At 41.1% G+C, this 22,583-nt stretch overlaps 1 protein-coding gene across 3 annotated transcripts; it reads right to left on the bottom strand.

Moving 5' to 3' along the window:
* Positions 1–300: 300 nt before the first annotated feature.
* Positions 301–22,561, bottom strand: cald1b (caldesmon 1b). 3 transcript variants are annotated; one of them, XM_035532014.1, is made up of 18 exons: positions 22,480–22,561; positions 14,964–15,071; positions 10,570–10,710; positions 9,162–9,507; positions 9,011–9,055; positions 8,320–8,913; positions 7,510–7,551; positions 7,318–7,394; positions 6,789–7,047; positions 6,495–6,632; positions 6,052–6,095; positions 5,860–5,935; positions 5,608–5,751; positions 5,278–5,457; positions 3,506–3,609; positions 3,347–3,415; positions 2,333–2,366; positions 301–1,376 (listed from the first exon to the last, which is right to left on the bottom strand). In XM_035532014.1, the coding sequence occupies exons 2-18, from the start codon at positions 15,035–15,037 to the stop codon at positions 1,269–1,271; spliced, it is 2,475 nt and encodes an 824-aa protein (XP_035387907.1). In that variant the 5' UTR covers positions 15,038–15,071; positions 22,480–22,561; the 3' UTR covers positions 301–1,268. The 3 variants fall into 3 exon arrangements, with proteins under 3 accessions (XP_035387907.1, XP_026869658.2, XP_026869657.2); XM_027013856.2 differs by lacking the exon at positions 3,506–3,609 and having other exon boundaries at positions 1,272–1,376; positions 9,162–9,540; XM_027013857.2 differs by lacking the exons at positions 8,320–8,913; positions 9,011–9,055 and having other exon boundaries at positions 9,162–9,540.
* Positions 22,562–22,583: the final 22 nt, after the last annotated feature.

Below are 22,583 nucleotides of genomic sequence, written 5' to 3'. Positions count from 1 at the left end.
GTGACCAGAAGACCTTTTCATTGGTGTGTGTTTAAGGCCTTGGTCTATTGTTAGCCTGGGTAAGACTTCCGAACATGATTCAGTGAAATTCTAAAACCAAACATTATGTTTGTCCATAGCCAAACTTGACTCTCACCCCTTTGAAATTCTATATGTCGGGATGGTTCGAATGCAGATGGCTTGCAATGAGAGGTTCTCAAGTTTAGATCTCCAAGGAAAATGGCTGAAAGCGAAGTTGTGAAAAGACCACAAATGAAAAAAAAAAAAAAACAACAACATAAGAAGATAAGAAGGCAAGGCAATTTTCAAATCCATTTTAATTGTTATACAACTTGTAGATAATTCAGTCAGTATACTCAAGGATGTTGCAAAAACAGATTTTTCTTTAATATTAAGAATTGTTCAATAAGGCCCAAATTATGCCATTATACCACTGAAATTTTCCAGATCTTAACTTGCAGTACTTGTGGACTTTATATGTCTAGTTGTGCAAAAATGTGCTTATTATTGCTTGTATTATTGCAATCATGTGCGAGTCTGAAAGGCTGACTTTAAGTGTATTATATGTATGCGGCATTTGGTAAAGCGAGAACATTAACCTAATAAAGAGAAAGCTTGTGCCGCTCTTATAAGAAAAAATTAAACAGGCTTTGGCTTTAATACTGCATATGATAACGGACACAAGGAAATCTGTGCTCTGATGTGATATGCTAGCACACTACGTGACTTTAAAAAGCATAACATGAACAAAATTGGACCTGCGTATTATATGCATGTCATAACCTGTGATATGATGTCACTTCCTGAATTAGGCATGTTCTGTCAAGAAATAGTAAGAAAGTAAGCAAAATACTGTGCTTTGCAGATTATTTAGTGTTTTGTAGATTGGTGATTAGAACTGATACTCCAGATGTGTCAAAATACATAAAACACAAGATACATCCCTACATTTCTTTTGTTAACCAATTAAATTTGTCCAGGGGAATTCATTCTACTTCACAAACCAGGAGAAACCATAGCCTGGGTGTCAGTTTGCTTATTGGGTCATAGTTAATAACATGGTAATAACACAACAACTATTACAGCTCTGTTTGATCTTCTTTTACCATCTTCTTTAACAGAGTTGTGCAGTTGGATGGCTACAAAAAAACTACAGGTATTATGATGTTATTACTTTGCACACTTGAAAAGGAAAACAAAAATATAAGTTGTAAGTGTACTGTTCTATGGGTTTCTGATAATTGAATTCAATCACAATGTATCTGATTTTATACATAACTGAAGAACATTTTAGTATAAAAAAAAAAATCTGTGGCGTGTGCAGCAACCTCATCTTCGTTCGGAAGGGGCGGGAAGTAGTATTCATTTCCTTGTTCCTGCAGGGCAACAAAAGAGAAAAATGTTCCATCTTTCGCTTATGGTCCAAACGCAACACTGCACACGAAGGAAATAAGGGACCTCTCACCACCTGTTCCCCTGAATCTCTCAAAGCATGTTAGCTTGAGACAGAGTCCAAGGTCTCACGTAGTGGCACCAATGTGACATTCAGATGCCTTTTACATTAGCAAATGTTCAGTATTCTTTGGAGATGTTTCAGCTGTCAGCCTGTGCAGGACAATACCAGAGAATTATATCGAGGCTACAACCTCACAGGGAGTTTCTGAGCCGCCATCCTGGTATTCAGGTGTTTTAATCCATAGTATGAGACATTCATGATGTGCATTACAATAAGCGGTGTCTTTCATTCTTGGTCTAAAACAGCTTCGTTACTCATGACTTGAGAACAGCTGTGATGGGGAATGCGACATGGCGTCAGAGCTGGAGGTGCGGCGCGGCCCGGGGTGGCCAGGCGCCTAGGAACGCTAGACAGGGACACGCTCCCAGGCAGGGGAGCAAGGACACTCCTGTAAATATAGAGCATGGAGGCGGTGAGACCAAGGGATTTATGGAGGTGCAGGCAGAGTGTACTGTCACTACACTGCCTCTGGGAGGTGCTACACCACGCTTGGGGCCACTGTCATTGGCGAGCACACTGCTTCCTGACTACATCTGCTCCCTTTTCTCTGCTCTCATGGAGAGCACCGTAGGAGACTCCACACTGTTCAGCTCTATTCAACTGAAGTCTGTTCAACTCTGTGGGTCAGTCCAGGACATGGTACCATTCATTACATCTACGACAACACACTCCCAACTTGCTGGGGGAGCTTTGAGATGCATATGACATAGTAGCTTTTGACCAATGAGTTTTAAGGAGTAGGTCTCATAGGTACATATGCACACACTGCATCTGGGATTCATTAAAACAATACTAAACAGTAGATGAATTACTTACCATTTGTGACTGATCTGCCCTTGACTGCAAACACCTTCAATAAACCAATAAGACAAAAGAGGGTGATTTAATGTACTGTAAGTCATGGTGAGACAAATTAACATTTGGCTTCACATCATTTAGTTACACTGCTGGCATGCAAAACACATCACTTTAGGAAAGTTACAAAACTGCATAAAAGTGCAGTTTGATAACCATAGTATCTTTATCACTGAAAACCAACACCAAGCATTGCAATGGTGCAATTCAAACCACACATTACATACTGGCTGACAGCCTTGAGTGAAAAAGTATTCAATCACCTGAATATATATTTGTGTGTTTGTGCATGTGTGTGTGTGTCTGTGTGTTGTTATTTGTAATGAGCAAACAAATGAAGCAGTGAGCTAGTGTTTGCAGAAAGCCACAAAACTGTTTGGGTGATTAAATTAATAAGACTATGGCAGTAAATTATCCATCTATCATACAGAGTCCACAGAAGAATCCACATCCCAGACTAATAATCGACTCCCAATATGTAATGCTGCTGTCATGCATATAATTACATTTTACGGCTTTTTTTCTAAGCCACTTTAAAATGCTAGACAAAATAATACTATTAACATTGCATAAATTACTTCTGTGTGCCTTGGTTTAAATCATATTTCATCTTCTGAATACTTTTTGTTGCATCACTACTATGTACATCATATGTTAGCTTAGTATGTAAAGTACATTTTACTTAAAAAGCTTTGGGTAACGCACTTTAATAGCTTGAAGTTATTATAATATACCTACTAACTACTCACATAACCATACAGTGCTCGGTCACACTCTCATTCTAAAGCGCAGCGTGAACAATAAGCACTCCTGCAGTACTTACAGCTGTCACCTTTCCATCCTGACACCAGGCTTTGTGTCAATGCTTTTGCTAAGTGCATCAAATGGGATTGACATTAAAACAAAGCAAACAGAAACCAGTGGCTTCCTGTGTGTGTCCTGATAATATGGCAGGAGCTAGAAGTCCATGCTTACCTTGGCAGGGGTGGATCCCTTGGTTTCCCACATGCCGCGCGTTTTAGACATGTCCGCTGGCTTCGATTCCTGCCGAGACCACACAGCGCAGTAGTCACACATCTGGCTCCAGCCATACTCACACGATCCAGCCACTTTTGCATGGGACAGCAGTTTTACCTTGGCAGGCCAGAGACGGGAGAGGAGCGGCAGACAGAGAGAGCAAAAGAGCAGGCCAGGCCAGAGCTGAGGAGAGCTACCAAGGAGGAGAAGAAGTCACCCAGCTATCAGGAAATTAGAAGCACAAGAGTGTTCAAGGTGAAGAAAAGAGACGTTCTGTTTGAAAGAAATAAAATGAAAGTGGCCACGTTCTTTCAGATTACAATAAGAGTTTCGAATGGAATATAGTGCAATTGTTGTCAATATTGTCTAAACTTAATTTCTGGTGTGCTCCATTTTTGTTGGCTACTAAGTGACGTTTAAGGTGGTATTATTGGGGGTAAAAAAGATTCCTTTCCCCAACCCCACTTCTGAGGTTCAACATTAGTCAGTGGAAACATAATTTTATGGTCCTTTGAAAATAATTTTGCAATAAAAAAAACATTTCCTACAGCTTGCATACAATGCAGAAAACACTATCTTCATGTTCATTTTCAAGTTAAAGTACAATATAGCCCTTAGCCATTAGAGGGCCCTCCTGCATCATGCAGCCCACCAACACTGTCCGTTAAAAGGTGAGTGAACTAGGCTGAGGTTTCGCTCTGAGAGTACAATTTATCAAGCTGTATTGTACAAACACTGTCAGATTAGCTCTAGCTAGTCTTCATCCTGAGAGAGTTCCTGTGGCACTTGATCCCATGGAATATTCCGATAAATGTGAAGATAGCATATGCATAATACTGTTTTTCTTTCTGGTGTTTCTTTACCTGAGAGAATAAAGACAAGCCAACACACCCAAACCCTGCACCATGCCGTAGAGCTTAACATAAATACAGGTATTCCAAAAAAAATTTGTCCCTGGAGAAAATCAGTATTATATTGCAGTATATGTTTCATGCAGAGAACTGAGAGCATATGTATCAGTTCAGACTGAATCTCCACAGAGACTGTCCTCCTGCGGTCATATACACAACCCAGTCCGTGTGTCACCATGATCGTTGCTTTCTTGTCTCAGGCTACAGTGTAAGAGTGCCATTCATTTCTCAGTGCATACACATTACACAGAGAGAGGGCCTCTTTGGGGCTCATCTTGCAACTAGTAAGAGTTGCTTAAAATAAACATGGCCAAGTGTGAAGTACAGCATATAAGAAAGAGGAGAGGGCAAGCAAGGAAGAGAAATCTTGGACCTGTGCCACAGACTGCCCCGACTGCCTGACCTTTCACTGGTTTCCACATACACAATCATCTATCCTCACTTAGGTTTTTTGTGCAGTATTTTTCTAAGCCTGATGGAAACATGTGGAACATGTGGCACATGTGGCTACATATTTTAGGTCTTAGAAATCAGTTTCCCATTATTGATGATCTTTTCTATGAGGATTAAGGCATTCCCCATTTGCACCAGGTGGTGTAACTGTGTTTACTGATTGGCAAGAATATCCTCCAAACTGGAGTCCCATGTTCATATTTCTTATGTATGTTGCTAATCGCTCATTCTCAGTCAAGAAGAAATATGATTACAACACAAGTACAATCTTTCCTCGTTGTGAGCTGTCTTGTAATTCACCCTGTAGAAGCCAACACACCCTCAAACAGTGCATGAAACTAATTTTCTCGCCCTGTAATTTATGTATGCACTACATCACATGGAGAGAATCAAATCATTTTGCAGGTCTGGAACAGAATAGCAGTGCAGAGCCCTGCTGTTAATCACAGAATGGTAGATTCTGCACAGTCTAAGATGATGGGACTGCTGGGCCTGATGGATCTGTGGAGCAGCTGGGGAACTCACAGGTTTGCTTCCTGTAGGCTTCCCTGCCGGGGCCTTTGTCTCCAGAGGCTTCGTCTCAGCGGGCTTTGTCTCAGCGGGCTTCGCCTCTGGAATCTTTGTCTCTGCTGTCTTTGTCTCTGGAGTCTTGGCTTTCCAGCTGTTAATTCGACCTGCCGCACCGATGTTTATTCCAGCAGTATCCTGTGTAGAGAGGGAACACTGTTGTTATTTACTCCAAAGGACACCATGGCTGGCAGCCTTTCAGATTCATCAGTGTGTCTCTTTTGGCCCGGGATGTGACGTGGAGTCGGCTCTAGTCTGGGCCTGCTATGGACTGGCCCTGTCCTGCACCTTGGAAGCAGTAGCAGGGGTGGCAGGACCTGGAGATGCAGAACTCTGCACGTTGCCCTTCTCCCACATGCTCTTAATGTTGCGGACACCCTCCACTGCGGGCAGGTCCTTCACAGGAGACTTGGGTGACTTCACGTCCTTAGTCTGTACAATAAAAACAGAGCTGAGTTACAGCATATATACGTGTTATAGCACATATATAGTATAAAGATTCAAATGTGCTAATGCATGTGCGTTTCACGTTGCATGTACCTGAACTGCAGAGGTGTACTGCTCTAGCCTATTGCCTATCTTACACACAATTGGAGTGTGTGGCGCCTTCGATGTCCTAAAAAAGTTGGATTGTAATTTATTCAGCTAATATGAATATATTTGGCTAGTAAGGCAAACAAGCAAGCAATAGTGCATTCAGGCAAAGGACAATGATAAAACATGGGAACTTACGTTTTTTGGGCTGACCTGCTCAAAAATTCAGCCTTCTCTCCTATCTGTGGAAGATATCAAGAAATACAAATCCGGAAATTGGACAGGGCACATTTAATGTAAGCTCAGCTTGTTCGTGCAACCAAATTTTTCCCAGTCCACAAAGTAACAGAAGACAGAAGCAGCTACAGTACTTTATATGCACTACATTCTTAGCTTGTATAAAACTGTTTTGCTGGAACAAAACAAGGAACTCTGCCATTTCTTTTTGTCATTTTTGTCATTTTCTAGTCATTATTCATGTTCCTGAAACTTTATGTTCAACAAAGTTTCTCATGTGATAAAAAGTGTAAAAAAATAAATAAAATCTAGCTATAATTCCCAGAAGGGCACAGGAATACAGGCCGTTAGGTAGAATCCCCAACTTTAGCATCACTGCCATTCTGATGAGGTCGTGTACTGACCTTGGTGGATGCTCCCTTTGGGGACATACACTTGAACGGTGCCTTGCTCTCCTCACTGGACTCTTCCTTCTGCCGCTTCTTCTCGGCTGCCTCGGCCCTCCTACGCTCGATCTCCTCCCTCATCTTCTGCCTCTCTTGCTGCAGTAGGGAGAGAGTGATAAAGAGCTCTGGACTGACCCCTTTCATATTTAGTGCGCAGGTGAAATTTTGTGCTATATGTTTTCATGGCATCAAGGTCTATCCAGTTTTATGTGTAATTTTTAACTTTTAACTGAAGCTCTATAGACTGTATACCTCCTCCTTGGTCTTCTTCTCTTCCAATTGCTGTTTCTTCTGCTTCTCCTCTTCTTCCAGGATCTTCTTCCTCTCCTCTCTCTTTTTCTTCAGCTCCTCGAGTTCGACCTCGGCGCTCTGCTGTTTCTGCTTCATCTTCTCAAACTCTTCACTCTCTGCCTGGTTTCTCAGACGCTTCAGCTCCACCAGCTTCCGTTCGGCCTCCTGCTTCACCATGGGATCCTGCTTCTGCACCTCTGGAGTGCGGAGCCCAACACGGCTAGAAAACACACACACACAAGACACAAGACACACACACACACAAATATGCACACAGGAATATAGACACATACAAAACACATACACACATGCACAAACATATGCATACAAATGCTTTCAAAATAATTCAAGTGATGTCTTCAGATGTAGATACGCAGGTGTTCTCTTGAAGTCATTGATGTTGACTTCTTAAATTGTGACAACTAAACCGTTGAGTAATCCACTCAGTTGTTCACTGTATATTAAATGCATCTTTAGTGGATGCCCATACCCCACTGGCTTCTCAGGTATCTTGACTTTAGCAGAGGTGTCATCTGCATTCTGCTGCTTCACTGGGTCTTTCTGCTCCTATCATGAAAAAAGTGGTGATATGTTCTTTCAGTTACTGAAATATTCATTCTAGCAATAATTAGTTAAAATATGCTCAATGAAAGTGGCACAGTGATTGAAACCGACAACTTACTTTATCACGCAAAAAGGATAGTTTGGGTTTCTCCTCCATGACCTACGAAGTAAAAAAAGAACATGAATTTGGTTGCCATATAAGTGATCATATGTCATTACTTAACCGATTTCCAAGTTCAAGTTTTAAGTCAAATCTTCAAGTTCAAGTTTAGTCATTCCTCGATGTACTTAGTATACATTGCAATAAGGTCTTCTGTTCCATTGTGCAACACAACAACAGTACAGCAGCAGCAACAGCAGGGCAGCAATCCAATTCCAATCAGGAATTTCCTGAAAGGAGGTATGGCTTCAGGATCTACAAATATCCACTAGTTTACCAATAGAATACTCATGTTGCATATGTGCTTTAGTGGATGTTTTTGTAAGCTAAATATATCAGTAAAGAACACACGAAAGACCAGCCTGCCAACTAAAAGCCATTCCTGAGTGGAATCAGGCCAAACAGGTCGATTAGCAATTGTGGTAAAGGCATGCTTAGCGATCAACATAAGAGTGAACCCTGTGTTTCCCTGTGACTCAAAACTCTGTAGCAGTATAGCCACTCATGGAAAATGCACAGCAAACCAACAGCAGTGCCACAGTCTCATAGCATCAAGCCATTCTTAATGGAAACCCATTGCGAACACAACATACATAAGGTGAATGAGGTGACTGCAAGTCGGTGATACTACATTGTGACCACAAAAAGTTTGAAAATCACGAAAAAGTGGGGAACAGATGGAGTGGCCAAATCTGTGATCTGTGGAGTCTGAAGCACAAGCTACAAGAGAAACACCTCCTCAGGTTGAACTTTCTCCTCAATCTTTACTTTGGGTTTTTCTTCCGCCTCTTTTTTCCATTTTGGTTTTTCCTCCACTTCCTTTTTTGAAACTGTTTTCGCTTCAGCCTCCTTCTTTGAAATGATTGGTTTGTCTTCGATCTTCTTTGGTGCTGCTGCCTTCTGCTGAACTTCAGGTTTTACAGGAGGTTTCTTCTCAGCTTTGGTCTTTGGGAGTTCAGCCTTAACCTCTACCTCCTTTGACCTTTCTGGTTTTTCTTCAGCTTTCACCTCTGGCATAGGAGGTTTTTCTTCTTCTTTCTTCACCTGCTCCACCTCCTTCTTCCCCACCAGAGGTTCACTTTGAACTGGTATCTTTGGAGCAGCAAGTGATTCAGTTGGTTTCTTTGACGGTTCCTCCAACTCTTCCTGCACAGGCTTTTCTCCGTTGGATTTAACAGACTCTTCCTCAAAAGCTGCCTCTACTGTTTGTTCCTCTTTCACAGACTCGGCCTGCCTCTCTTCCTTTGGTAACAAACCTTTATCTTTAAGCTCTTCTTTTTCTAAACCTGCACTCTCTAGACCTGCCTCTGATTTCTCCTCAGTCACTTTGTTTGTACTGATAGCTTGATCTTCAACCTCTTCCTACAAAATATAACAAATAATTTAAGCAGCCAATCTGAACACCAAACTTCCAGTTTTCCACTCCGAAACCCATAAATAAATAATAGCACTGCCATACCTCACTTCTTGATACTATTTCTTTATTTTTTTCTTCAATGGATTCCTGTTAAAAAAGTAATAACATAAATCATATATATTCGTTCACTGTGTTCATTCATTCTGTCAAAATGGCTTGACAGTTTTAATGGTTTTAAAACTGAGACAATGACCTGTTCTGTGAGATAGGACGTCTGCGGCTTTTCTTCCTCCTCCTCATCCTCTTTCTTCTGCACAGCCTCCTCTGTCACCCCGACTGTCACCTGCACCTGCACCTTTGCCTCCTCTTTCTTCCCTTCTTTCTCTCTCCAAGAGCTGATCCCTGATTCCTCATCCGTATCCCTGAGAGGACTCCTGCGGCTCGGCCTGTCCTCGCTGATGGCTGCGTCTCCATCGGTGATGGTGGGATCGAACTCCTTTTGTCTCTCCATGGCCTCCTTCATTCTCCTCTGCCTACGCTCCTCACGCTTTGCAAGGCGCTCCAGGAGAGCTTGGTCATCGTCATTAGTCGCCGGGGTGCTGATCAGCATTGAAAAACCCGTTTCTGTTACACTAAAGAAATCATGAATAACCATTATCATATATATATATATATATATATATATATATATATATATATATATATATATATATATATATATATATATATATATATATATATATATATATATATATATATATATGCTCTCTGTGCCAAAACAAAGTATAAACAGATGTGTTTAGATGATTCATTCTGTCAGGCTGTATGTGTTAGTGCTGTAGAGTTCAATGAAGCTGTATGTGTTAGTGCTACAGACACTGAAGACATACAGCCAAATAGAACTCTACAATGCAGAGGTTACTATGAGGCTGTATGTGCTAGAGCTATAGAGGTCTATGAGGCTGTGTGTGCTAGTACTATAGAGGTCTATGAGACTGTATTTGCTAGTGCTATAGAGGTCTATGAGGCTGTATGTGCTTGTACTATAGAGGTCTATGAGACTGTATGTGCTAGTGCTATAGAGGTCTATGAGACTGTATGTGTTAGTGCTATAGAGGTCTATGAGGCTGTATGTGCTTGTACTATAGAGGTCTATGAGACTGTATGTGCTAGTGCTATAGAGGTCTATGAGACTGTATTTGCTAGTGCTATAGAGGTCTATGAGGCTGTATGTGCTTGTGCTATAGAGGTCTATGAGACTGTATGTGCTAGTGCTATAGAGGTCTATGAGACTGTATGTGCTAGTGCTATAGAGGTCTATGAGACTGTATGTGTTAGTGCTATAGAGGTCTATAAGACTGTATGTGTTAGTGCTATAGAGGTCTATGAGACTGTATGTGTTAGTGCTGTATAGTTCTATGAGGCTGTATGTGTTAGTGCTATAGAGGTCTATGAGACTGTATGTGTTACTGCTGTATAGTTCTATGAGGCTGTATGTGTTAGTGCTATAGAGGTCTATGAGACTGTATGTGTTAGTGCTGTATAGTTCTATGAGGCTGTATGTGTTAGTGCTATAGAGGTCTATGAGACTGTATGTGTTAGTGCTGTATAGTTCTATGAGGCTGTATGTGTTAGTGCTATAGAGGTCTATCTGGCTCCACCTGTTTGTGCTGTTGAGATCTGTAGCAGTGCTGCTCATCTCCTCATTCTCCATGTTCCGCAGCCGCTCCTGACGAGCTCTCCGCCTTCGCTCTCGAGCAGCTTCTTCGTCATCATCATCATCAAATTTGGAGTAGCTCACCCTAGGCAGGCAGCAAAGTATACATACCCAACATTGACACTCTGATTAGCAAAATTAATTAACTGTTGGATTAGATCACTGGGATGAGCCAATGACTATCTTGGCTGTGATGTAAGAATCACAAATATTACACCACCCCAGGTGAAAACTGTTTAACAACAAACTATACATGGACCTGAAAAACAGTGGCTTTGTTTAGGTCTGCATGCATGCGTGTGTGAGTATGTGTGTGTGAGAGTGTGTGTTGTAGGTCAATTGAGGAGGAGAGAAATGTAAACAACATGTACATAAAACCTGTAAGATGCTTAGACAGACTCAGCTAAAGTTCCTTTTATGGCATTTTACTGGATCAGAAAGCAGGCTGGACAGTTATCCAAAGGAGAAAATCTCATTAGTGTTGTTTTCTAGCAGTGAAGCAGTTGTTTTTTTCTCAGCCAAGAAAGGCACCAAATCGTGCCCAAACAGTTGATTCCTAATTGGTTACCTTCCACTATCTCTGAGGACCAGTGCAGCGAACCAAACGTTCCCCTGCCCTTTCCCTGATGAGTGGTTCTGGCCTGTCTTCAGTTTGCCATGACATGCCAGTGTTTATCAGGCACAGGCAGCATTTGGAATGGCCCATTGATAGAGGATTATTCCCCTCTCCTCCACGTGACTTCCCCCCTGCTGATGATTTACAGATGTTGCGGACGGTGGAATGATCCAAAACAGGGACAACAAATCCATTTATTCAGTCCAGTAGAGGACAAAAAAAGAAAGAAAGAAAGAAAGAAAGAAGGAAAGCTGCGATATCCAAACTGGACCGATCACCTAAAAAGGAAAACATTTCTTCTGAAGAATGATTTACAATACACCCAAACATCTATGCCTTGCCATGCAAATAACCAATATAAAAGATGAGAAAAAGATGGGGAAAAGTAGTGCTTTTCACTCCCTTGTGTGAAGCACCATAGCTGGGTATTAGGGCCTAGAATCCAAACCACAGTCAAAACATTCCTGCATCTATGGTGTTTCCTTGACCTTGTGATGAGGAGAGTAGGAGCAGTAATTCAAGTGAGGCAGGACAAGACAGTGGGGAAAATTCCCACTAAAGATTTTGTCCTTATGAATTGGATACTGCTCTGCTATTGGTGGATCTTCCAGTGACCAGGAGGTGGAGGAAATATTCTTTTCTTTTTTGTGAACAAAGTGTGACTGTGGCCATCAAATGCAGCAAAGGCAGCTACAGCAACACAACCCTGCATTTATTAAAATCAGTGCGTCTTGAAATGATCCTGCATTAAATTCCTTCTCCCAGAAATTAAAGTCACTTCCATAGTTGTTCCAGGCTTTAACACATTTAGCTTGGGGTACATGAAAATAAATTTTATTTACATCAATATTTTCCAACTGAATATTTTCTGTTTCTAAAAAAAATGTTATTTTTTTCCCCACTATAAAGACATATATGTGGTATAAACACGTTTCTTTCTTGCATGACCAGAATGGTTACATTTGAGACTCATCTATCCCAATAAAGTTTCCCTCTCCATGGTCGAAGTATATAAACACTCCACGATTTCTCAAACAAGTGCCCGGCGTAGTATTACTGTAGAGTTGCACTCTATATTATATAGTTTATGGTTTTCATCAAAAATGAGGAACAAAGGGACCATACTCCAAGACCATGTCTCCATTGATCCATTAATGAAAACTAATGAGAAATGTGTTTCTCTCCTTTGTATCCCACCCACCAGGGAGGAAAGTCTTTAGCCAATTAGAATTCATCTTCCAGTTGAAAGGCTATTACCAAGAAAGGCATGGCTAACTTGACGCCATCATCAATAGAGTGTCTGATGAATTCTACAGTTCTACAGTTTTGCCATAAATGGCTCAGACTATCTGGATCTCCAGCAGACCCTCAATAAGGAACATAACTATTAGGTCTACACAGCATAAGTCACTTTTAACAAATACTGACCCACTTGCCCTTAATAACACATTTCATGTGGTTCAACCCACTTTTTATTAGTACATTACAATCTATATCCTGGGTACACACATTTTGCTTTCTTTATTTGCTTTTTGTCCTAAAATATAGGTTGGAACTGCTCCACTCCATAAGACTGATTAAAATTTTGGCATTTAGCCAATTATTTGTAAATGATCAGCACAGTTAGAGCTGAGCTAGAAGATTTGGACCATCCTTCAGTTCTCTGCTCAGACACATGGTCGCCAGACCAGACCCCAATAAACGAACTTTGTAACAAGTATTTTTTTGACAGCAGCATAAATGACTTGTCTGGGAATGATTTCACTGAGCCAGTGCATACTGCAATCCATATTTTAGTTTTAGGACAAAATTCATGATGAAGTGTACAGCTGTGGAATCAGATATCTCACTGCTTGAGTTTGCCATTGAACTTGTTCTACTGAAAAGGAAGATGTTTTCTGAGTGGGGGCAGTGGGTTACACTGGGCAGTGGGAGCGCAGGTGCGCCCTGAAGCCTGCAGGGTGTGAATGTAGGTGAACAGATATGTCCAGGGTCACAGTCCAGAAGAATGAAACAGAGACATGGCATGGGGCCCATTAAACCATCAGCACCTGAGGTTCAGCCAAAGACACTACTTCCCCCTATCTACTCCGACATGTGCACATGCATGGACATACACACACAGTTGCAAATAAAAAGCGAGGCTGACAAACGGACATACAGAAACTTTCAGAAAAATCCTAACACATATATGCCTGGCAACTGCATGACAACATTTCCAACACTTTCCTGTTACTTAACTTAACTGTTACATAAATGGGTTTTTGACTAATCTTTCACAAATACCATTGAAAATGAGGTATGTTGACATATTCTCTAATTTGACTAAACGTTTGTTATTCATAATTTACATTCATGTCATACTGTGAGTACACTGAATCAGGATCTTTCCACGTAAATGTTGTCTGATTAAAGGAAAAAAAAAAACATATGCACCTAAAACAATTGTAATCCACAGATTACCTTTTAGGAACACAAAACATCTCCACTTTTTATGGACTGAATAGAATTCCATTGGCAAAAATTGCATGTATTATCTACAGCAGAAATTGTTTTATACCCTCCAGGGGCAGATATGCATCCCAACTGAAACACACAGCATAGTGTATCTGTCATCCTCAACTGTACACAACTGCCTGCCAGACCTTATAAGGCCTGCTGGATTGTGGGATTTGTAGGAGGATCGAGCAACCCTGGATGAGCGAGAGAGCCATGGCCATCCTGTCTTTTAGAAAAAGTGAGCCATCTCACCCTATAAACATTTTCGTCATACCCATGCATGAGTGCAACAATTAATGTTTTTATACTTCAGAAAAAAGATCATGCCTGCATGTATGGAGCGGATCTGTGTTTGTGATTTATTAGATTATGTGAAACATGTAAAAATTGACTGTGAAAAAAACTCTTCATGTCCCTGTAGTGATAAACTGAAGACTCATTTGGCAGCTGCCAATTTTCATAGAATTGTGTAAAAACAGATGAGCATGGATAAGTCTGACTCTAACAAGTCTGCTTTAAATAAGACTGGAATAAATATGCAACCACTAACTGACAGTCATGCATAACAGTCCATAAATGCTCTATTTAACATTCATACTTTCTTTCCAGATCACTCTGCCCTTTGCTGGACTCAAAAGGTTAAAGTATACAAATGTCCAAAACAGTTAAAATGTCTGTTTATATAATACAGGATGTCATGTAAAATATATCAACGAAGCCACAATATATACCATTCCTATATACAGTTGCTGGATATTTTTTGCCTATGGTTAAAATTTGTAACAGCTTGTTTGTATGTGAAAACTGCAAGCACTCCACCAGAACTCTCTAAGGAAGACATACAGATGCTTCAACCTTTATAAGGAATAGACAACGAAGCTGAGAGACAGCTGTTTGGATTGGGAAATTATAGGCCCTTCCAAGTTGGCCTGAAAGTTTGATCGAAAGCGAGAGAGAGAGAGAGAGAGAGAGAGAGAGAGAGAGAGAGAGAGAGAGAGAGCAAGTGCAAGATCTTCAATTAGAGATGATCCCTGCTGTATTTAAAATTATTAAAAACTTGACCTTGCTCAGAAATCCTACACAAATCTACATAACACTTGAAATAATGAGACTATAGACATTAATATTTTGACATAGGATTTGCTCTATAGGCATAATCTCAATATGGAGCACATTAAAGAATGAGATAGTACAATTTGTCAATAAGACATTGTATGATTTACTTCTCTGCTTCTTTCTGCATCTCTTCCCGCTTTTGTCTCCGGAGCTCCCTGCGGCGTTCAAAATCCTCGTCCATGCTGTCTCACGTGGAAAATCCTCTCCTGTCCTCACTGAGAGACAGAAAAGACAGCATGCGGGTTATGACACTACAGTGAAAATGCGACCCACAAACCAATACCACAGTGCATCTTTCCCACTGTCTGCTTTATATCAGTTCAGTGTCGCAGCATCCCAGCTCACTCCATCCCATCGACAACTACCAGAAAAGGCAAACCCTGCCTGTCCCCTGCACACCCTGTCTGCTCAAACTGCTGCTCTCCTCTACCTCACCCTCCTTATCGCCCTCGCCTTCTTTCGCTATTTTGGAACTTATCTGTACACCACTACCATCTTCATTACTTCTTTCTCTCACTCACTGTCTCTTTCTTGTCACTTGCTCAGTCCTGTTAAAGCATCTCGCAGAATGGAGTGGGCTGCTTTTTATATAATAGGCTTGCCGTGCCCAGATCATAAGCCCCACTCCTGAAGCGCCACACCAGCACACACTTCCACTGTTCTGCTGAGATTGTTATCATGCCTTTCCTGAGGAGCAGGGAAAACAACTTAGTGAAGTGGTGTGACCCTGCAGAGCCGCCTTCGGACACGGAGTGTGATGAGGAACGAGGGAAGCTCTTACATGCTGGGCTCAGCCATACCTTCTGCCTGGCTGTGAGCCTGAGGTACGTTATGGGGACAGTGTGGTCTACTAGGGATGGTCAAACACAAAGCACATGGTTTGTGGGGTCTAGATATGCAATATCTGACTTCTGTCCAGCAGAAGATGGGGTAAGGGATCCCAATAAAAACAGCCCACTTCCAGACCTTCTGGCTATAAAGACTGAATAAAAATAAATCAGCAATGTGTATGTGTATTCTTGTTTACAACTTGAGTTTCCTGCATGTTTTTTAATGTTACAAGGTTTTAGGAAGCACTGGGATACTTCAGTTAAACAATAGGCTGGTTTGATTACATTCCCTGTGGATTTAGATGTAACCAATGTGATGCAAAACCAAAACCAGATTGTTCTGCTTAATAGGGGTTATTGTGCTCATTGCACTGAACACTGAGATTTGACTGAAAAGACTCCCTACTCTGCCCTAAGGTCAGATCTAAGCAATAATATGGACAGAAAAAAGAACACAGTAGCTGTACCTAGCAGGGAAAGGGGAATGTAGCAGTGACTCAGTTGAGAATTCTCAAGAACAGTTCACCCCCACAGTCCTAACAGGAACACAACTAAAAATGAATTAATCCTTAAATGTGCAGCTAAATCCTTATATGCACCCATGGGGAAAGAGCGACTGCTTTCCCAGCATATTGAATGTTTCTTGACAGCATTTTTGTCAGGTTCATGAAACTTTCAGGAGGGGAAGCCAGGGCCTTCCATGTGGACATGAAGGCCTACTCCCCTGGGGGCATCACGCATGCCAGCCATGTGTCATTACCTCCAGAGTGCTGCTCACCCAGAGAACCTGTGGGAGGGTCAACTGGATGCACTCCATTCCTCTTATAGACCAGGGCATGACCACCTTCATCTGTTTGGTGGATACTGTTACAATGGGCTTCATGTCTTTTTAAAACTCTACAGTCAAAAATCATTATTAGCACTGCTGAAATCAAGTGGTAGACAATTATCTTTAAAATATAAGAATGGTTCTGTATAAGACATAATGGTAATTTTCTATGAAGCTCCACTATATGATTCTCCACTATACAGACAACACAGCTGACTTGAATACAGTCTTAAGTGCAGGAAGACCTGGGTCTAGATCCCCCTGCTTGCGGCCATCCAGTGCCTGGCATGTGTCCCAGCGCCAGAGCGCTGGAGCCGACCAGACCACCCGCCATGATGTGAGGGCCATGCCCCACAGCCACCTCCACCACAGTCCTGGGATCTGTTGCTGTGGCCCCTCTCCAAGCACCAGCGTCGTGTGCTCAAACCTGCAGATTTGATCTACAGAGGCTTCATGTACCCGAGAGCCAGGCAGCTTTCTAGCGCTGATCGGGTGACATACAGCCCCGGCCTGCACTGGCGGCCAAGAGACGTGATCTGCTCCGACTGAGGTGTGAGGGTGCAATCTTTTTACTGATTTGCACAGAAAAAAAAAAGTTGTTTTCATTATTTTATAAGTTTCGCAAATGAGGTCTCTATTATATACGGTCTTGACAGTAAGATAAACCCATTCGTGTTAAAAGATTTAATGTACCTCTGTAACATCTGTATGAACAGCTATTGTGTATGAAGGAATTCAGTCTCTTTCAAACTCTGCCTCTTCATCTGATCTTTTTGCACTCCCTAAAGTTGTAAGGAAAGAAAGGGAGCTGGCTTATTTGTGCCGGACATGTTATAGATTTCCCAGGCTTTCTGCCATCCTGTCCAGCCTTCCTACCACAAGGTAGGATCAAGCTTACAAATCATTTCCACATGACACAGACTGAGGACACATTTTAATTTACACATCTGCAACTGATTACAGTTTCTGGGCATGCTGCCCTTGCCATACTTCTCCCTCTTGTGGTCTTGAAATTCCAAAAATGCTGGAATCAGAATTCCACTCGTTCAGTGACCTACCCCCGGCTCAGTGAAACTTCCCGCTCATGAGCAAAGGCCATATAGAAGGGAACTCTTTTCCAGGAACAATGGACAATAACTGTGGAAATCCAATATGAATATCTGCAGAAATAATCATTATCCATGGGTTCATTCAGTTCCTAAACTCACAGATGTCTAAAGCAGGGGTCTGCTGTCCTCGGAAACCTGTTCAATGAGACAATCCAACACAGCAGTAAGGTACATTGAAGATATTCCAAGCCCAGTAATGGGCTGCCTTGTGGTTCTGCTGTAAAGGTTTATCATACGGAGACAGGACAAGTGCATACGGCCAGGATGCACTTCGTGGTGAGGCTGTGTGCTCGAGCTGAAACCTACATGTGCTTAACCGAGATGCAAAAACCAGCTGTGCCGGTTTAATCCACTGACAGACTACCTGTTCCTAGTCTGATTTATACAGTGACAAAATTGCAGTTACATTGCATGAGAGAAGATTCATCACATTAACAAAACATCATTCACATAGTTAACGTGGATGCCTGGAACCATCAAAGGGAAATATGGGGGAAACATGAGACTGCACATGCTGACAGCTGTGAGGCGGCTGGGCAGAGCAGGTTGCCTGTCAAATATGTTTCTCATAAGTTCACTTCAGCGTGCCCATTCATTATGGTGGATCTGCAAGCGGCACATGAGGGCTGAACTGCAAAGCGCTGCATTCCTAGACGATGGTGCAAAAACCGGATCTGTACAGCTCAGCTTCATCACTGAAACTGACCAGCTGAGTCGCAGTGAACATTCTTTTTCCACGTGAATGTGTTCCACTGATGCAGTGGGTTAGATATTTTAACAACGATAAATCTCTATATGAATTCCATCTGACTGCTCCTCCTCATGGATGTGTCACACAGGGAGAAGAACAAAGCAGAAAGGCATCTTTCTCCTGCTTGCAGCATCAGTCTTGCTACTTGGTCAAAGCTTCGAGTATTTCTACTACATATAGCCAAATATGGGCTGGATATTTTGCATGCATTTTTTGCATGCACATTTGTACACCTTGAAGAGAACTCCACCACTAGCACCATACAGTCACATGTGTTCACTGAGATCCTGTCCCTCAGATAAGACAGCAACTGATTTTATGACTGCAATATGAATTAAATCGATTTTTTCACAACACATTTGGCAGCTCATTCGTAACATCATGAAAAATCATGTCTTTTTAAATCTTACACAACTCCCTTTTCATTTGTAATTAGCATTAGTGCTGGCAATCAGCAATCCACAATTCTCAGAAGGAATGGGATTCCATGAGAACCAGGAGCAATTAGAAGCTGGAAGTGTCTTAACTCCCCCACTGCCCTGTGTTCCATCCAGAGACAGGTTTGTTGTTATAGGGATCCCTGTCAGAGATGCCTAGAATCAATGGCCATGGGTCTAATTTATGAGTAAGTCCTTGTTTCCTAAGGCATGCATGAAAATACAGTAGCAGTGGGGTTCAGGAAGGTGATGGAGTTGCACACTGGTATAGGCCCACATAACCAAATATGGGAAAAGATGCCGATGAGGTAAATGGATATGAACGTGCTTGCCACACTAAATAAGTACAGCATCCTTCCAAAGCAGTTCATAATCATTGCGATCTATAATACACTGACTCCTCTGAGATGCATCAGACAACTTTGAAATTGAAATTGTGAACAGTTATAAAACCTTGATCAGACATCTGGCAAAACACTGAAAAATCTTATGATGTGTGTAATTAAACAATGCAACTGTTAAGCATGCCTTGAGGAACTGACTTCCTCTTCACCTTATATAGCCACAGCGAATGGAAGCTGCGTTGGAATGGTTTTTGTTGCTTTGAGTTTGCTGCAGAGTTTGATTTACACTACATGATATTTTTAGCCATGCAGTAGGTGACAGACACAGCCAGACCCTACTCAGTGCTTTATACACAAGCCAGTTTTCCAGTGACTCCCTAACAGTCACTGTAAATGCATTCTAGTAGTTAATGTCATCATGCTATGAAGTTTGTAGTTATGGAAAGCACATGAATAGATCACAGTGAGTTTGGTAATGAGTAAATGCAGTAGGCACCTGGATAAAATTACACACAGTGGACTACTCGTGGATTTTTTAAAGGTCAAACACAAATTGTTTGCAGCAGAAGTCTGTCCCTGATAAACCTTACATGCTTCAGTGTGATGTTCTCATGTGAGCACAGAAGCCTTACTGGAAATAAGATCAGGCCTGTTTAATGTGGCCCCCGGGGCAGTGATGAAACTGAACCTTGCACTAAATGAATCCATAATGACCATCTTACATCCAGTGCAAGCATGCTTGTGCACATGCATGCCCACATGCACTCACCATCCCATGTATACAGTTGCGCACACATGGGGAAAGCCATTTCCTCTTTACATTAGGGGAGCTGCACCTGTGTCACTGAAGAACAGAGATCTTTCTGTGCATTCACTAATGAGCCAGCATCCATCCATGACTATCCCCAAGCTTAAGTCTACAACACTGGACCAAGTCCAAGAATGGAACCAAAATACCATGGCATAGTTAATCTGAAAAGATATGTACCAAAGTGACAGGATGAATTATTTCAAGGCTAGTTTGATTTATGAGCCCCATTTCTCATTGCTTTCATATGTTTATTGAAATGTAGTAACCAAAACTGATTTACAGTCATTTACTAGCACTTATGCCAAGTTACAAAGCTATGTTTCAAGCTATGTTAAAGGTATATTATGCACTTATATAATGCTTCCACATTTGGAAAATGGAAGTCAGCTTCCTATATTTAGATTAGGGTACTGAGTAGAGCAGGACTAAGAAGTGCTAAAATCCATGTTTTCTCATGATGTAATATCAGATCTAAACTTGTACAACATATGTCCAATAGATAAATCTACAGCTCTAACATCTGCTTACAACATCAAATTGTGTCCTCTCAATGGGCTCCTTAAAAGTCAGGATACTAGCACAGGCATGTTTGAATTGTTAGATGAACATTTGCTCCTTCAAAATATTAGAGGCTTTGATCTTTGATACTAATATGCTCTCCCTCCATCAGGAAATAGCATGAAAAGAAACAAAAAAGGTTTTGTAGATATACCTACATCTCCATCAGTACCTGAAAACCCCCTGATTCACTTGGCTATGCTTCTCATTGTGATGAAGGCTGTGCTGTCTAGCATGTCCATAAACATGCCATAGCAAAAAAGCTGGCCTTGGCATAGTGAAGATAGCCGCCTCCACAAATCAAGCCTGTAGATCAAGAATGTGGAATTTCCACACATTTTCCAGTGTATAAATTCTATATATGCAATATATGCAATTATATTTTTATCTGCTCCACTAGCTTCATTGTACACGTCTTTCATTTTCAAAGAAAAATAATGTTCTCTATTAGGTACACCCAAAAAGGCCACGAAGAAGTTAGCACCACTTGGAATGTCAATAATTCTCCAATTTAGGGTCATTTACACAGAGAGTTTACAGATTTCTCTTTAAAGCAACAGACCATGGATTATAAGATGCTACTGCGAGAACCTTAATGGAGTGAAACACATTTCTTGTCTCTATGCAGACAAGGCATCAATCAAACAGATGCTCATGGACGCTTGAAGAGCAGGTTTCCAGCTTTGCGGTTTACCATCTAAGGCAAAAGACTTGACTTGGCATGACTCTTCTCCAGCTCCAAAGCTGCAAGAAGCCTGGTTAATGTATGATAAACAGTATGCTAGAATGGAACAGTTTCAAGGACTAAACCTCAGGAACCCAGGATGCATTTGCTCCTTATTTTCTGTATTATTCAGAAAACATCTGCAGATGTCTCAGCATGTATTTGATGGACCTTCCCAAAGAAACACTGGTTTAGGTTTTCTTGGGCTTCATGGTTGAGGAATGCTAAATGTGCCAGTTATTCTTCATCCCTGGTTAGGCTAGTGTGCTCATCAGTACTGTGGTACTGTTCCCAATTCCAGTTCCACACTCTGGAACATTATTTATCTACTTGCTCAGACAATGAAAAAATTGAACTGTACTTATTTACTTAATCTCTGGTCTGCAGTCTGATTAGTTCCTAGATACTCAGTTTACTTGACATACACAAAAATTGCACAAGTAGTAATTTTTACTAAATATTATTATTGGAGAAAAATAGTGTGTACATCACTTCTGATACAATACTAAGTGCTTACAGTTCATTTTTTGTCACATTTTTTCCCATGAAGCTAGCTCAGATATGGGCATTTTAGCATTTATAAAAATATACATGGTTATGTTGAGTAAGATGGTAAAATATATTTTGAAATGCTCATCTTGTTTGGTCCAAAACCTTAAACAAAGTTTTATAATACAACCACTATCTCTGACTGGTTCAGGTGTGTTGGGGGAAAAATGAGTACCATCTGTGACTACGTCTAACAACTTCAATACTGTCACTCTACACCAAAAATGGAAATATATTCACATAAAACATAAATATATTTACATAAAAATTTTGCTCAGCTCAAAAGCAGAACATTGAAAATATATAAATTAAGTAAAAATGCAAAACCAAGTAGAACATTATCAAGAAAGCCTACTGTGGATTCATCTGCAAATATTCAGTGAGATCTTTATGGACAATATAGTCTTGTCAGTAGGCTAAGTGTAAGTCATAAGTCATTATAAGAAGTTTTACTAATACCAAATAATAATAAATGGAGTTTAGGTCTTGTTTAGATGTTAACAAATGTTATTACCCATCATATTTGTCTAAGGTTCATTCTAGTTATGGCCTCCTACATATGCTGTTTGTATATAAATATGCTTTATATCCTGCAGATCTACAAACGTTTTAAAAGTAAAACCGTTGAACTGAGTGGGCACTATGTTAGGGAAAATATAGAGCGATAAGAATGACACCTACCTGAGAAATCAGGTGCCAGTTGCGGATGTAACCGGTGGGTTTTAACGTAACGTTCGACTATAACCTACCAAAGTAAGGGAAGATGAAGAATTTGCGCTGCTTTG

The sequence above is a fragment of the Electrophorus electricus genome, chromosome 12, assembly GCF_013358815.1.
Source record: "Electrophorus electricus isolate fEleEle1 chromosome 12, fEleEle1.pri, whole genome shotgun sequence".
Classification (NCBI taxonomy): domain Eukaryota; kingdom Metazoa; phylum Chordata; class Actinopteri; order Gymnotiformes; family Gymnotidae; genus Electrophorus; species Electrophorus electricus.
This window is presented reverse-complemented; position numbering and strand designations above follow the sequence as displayed.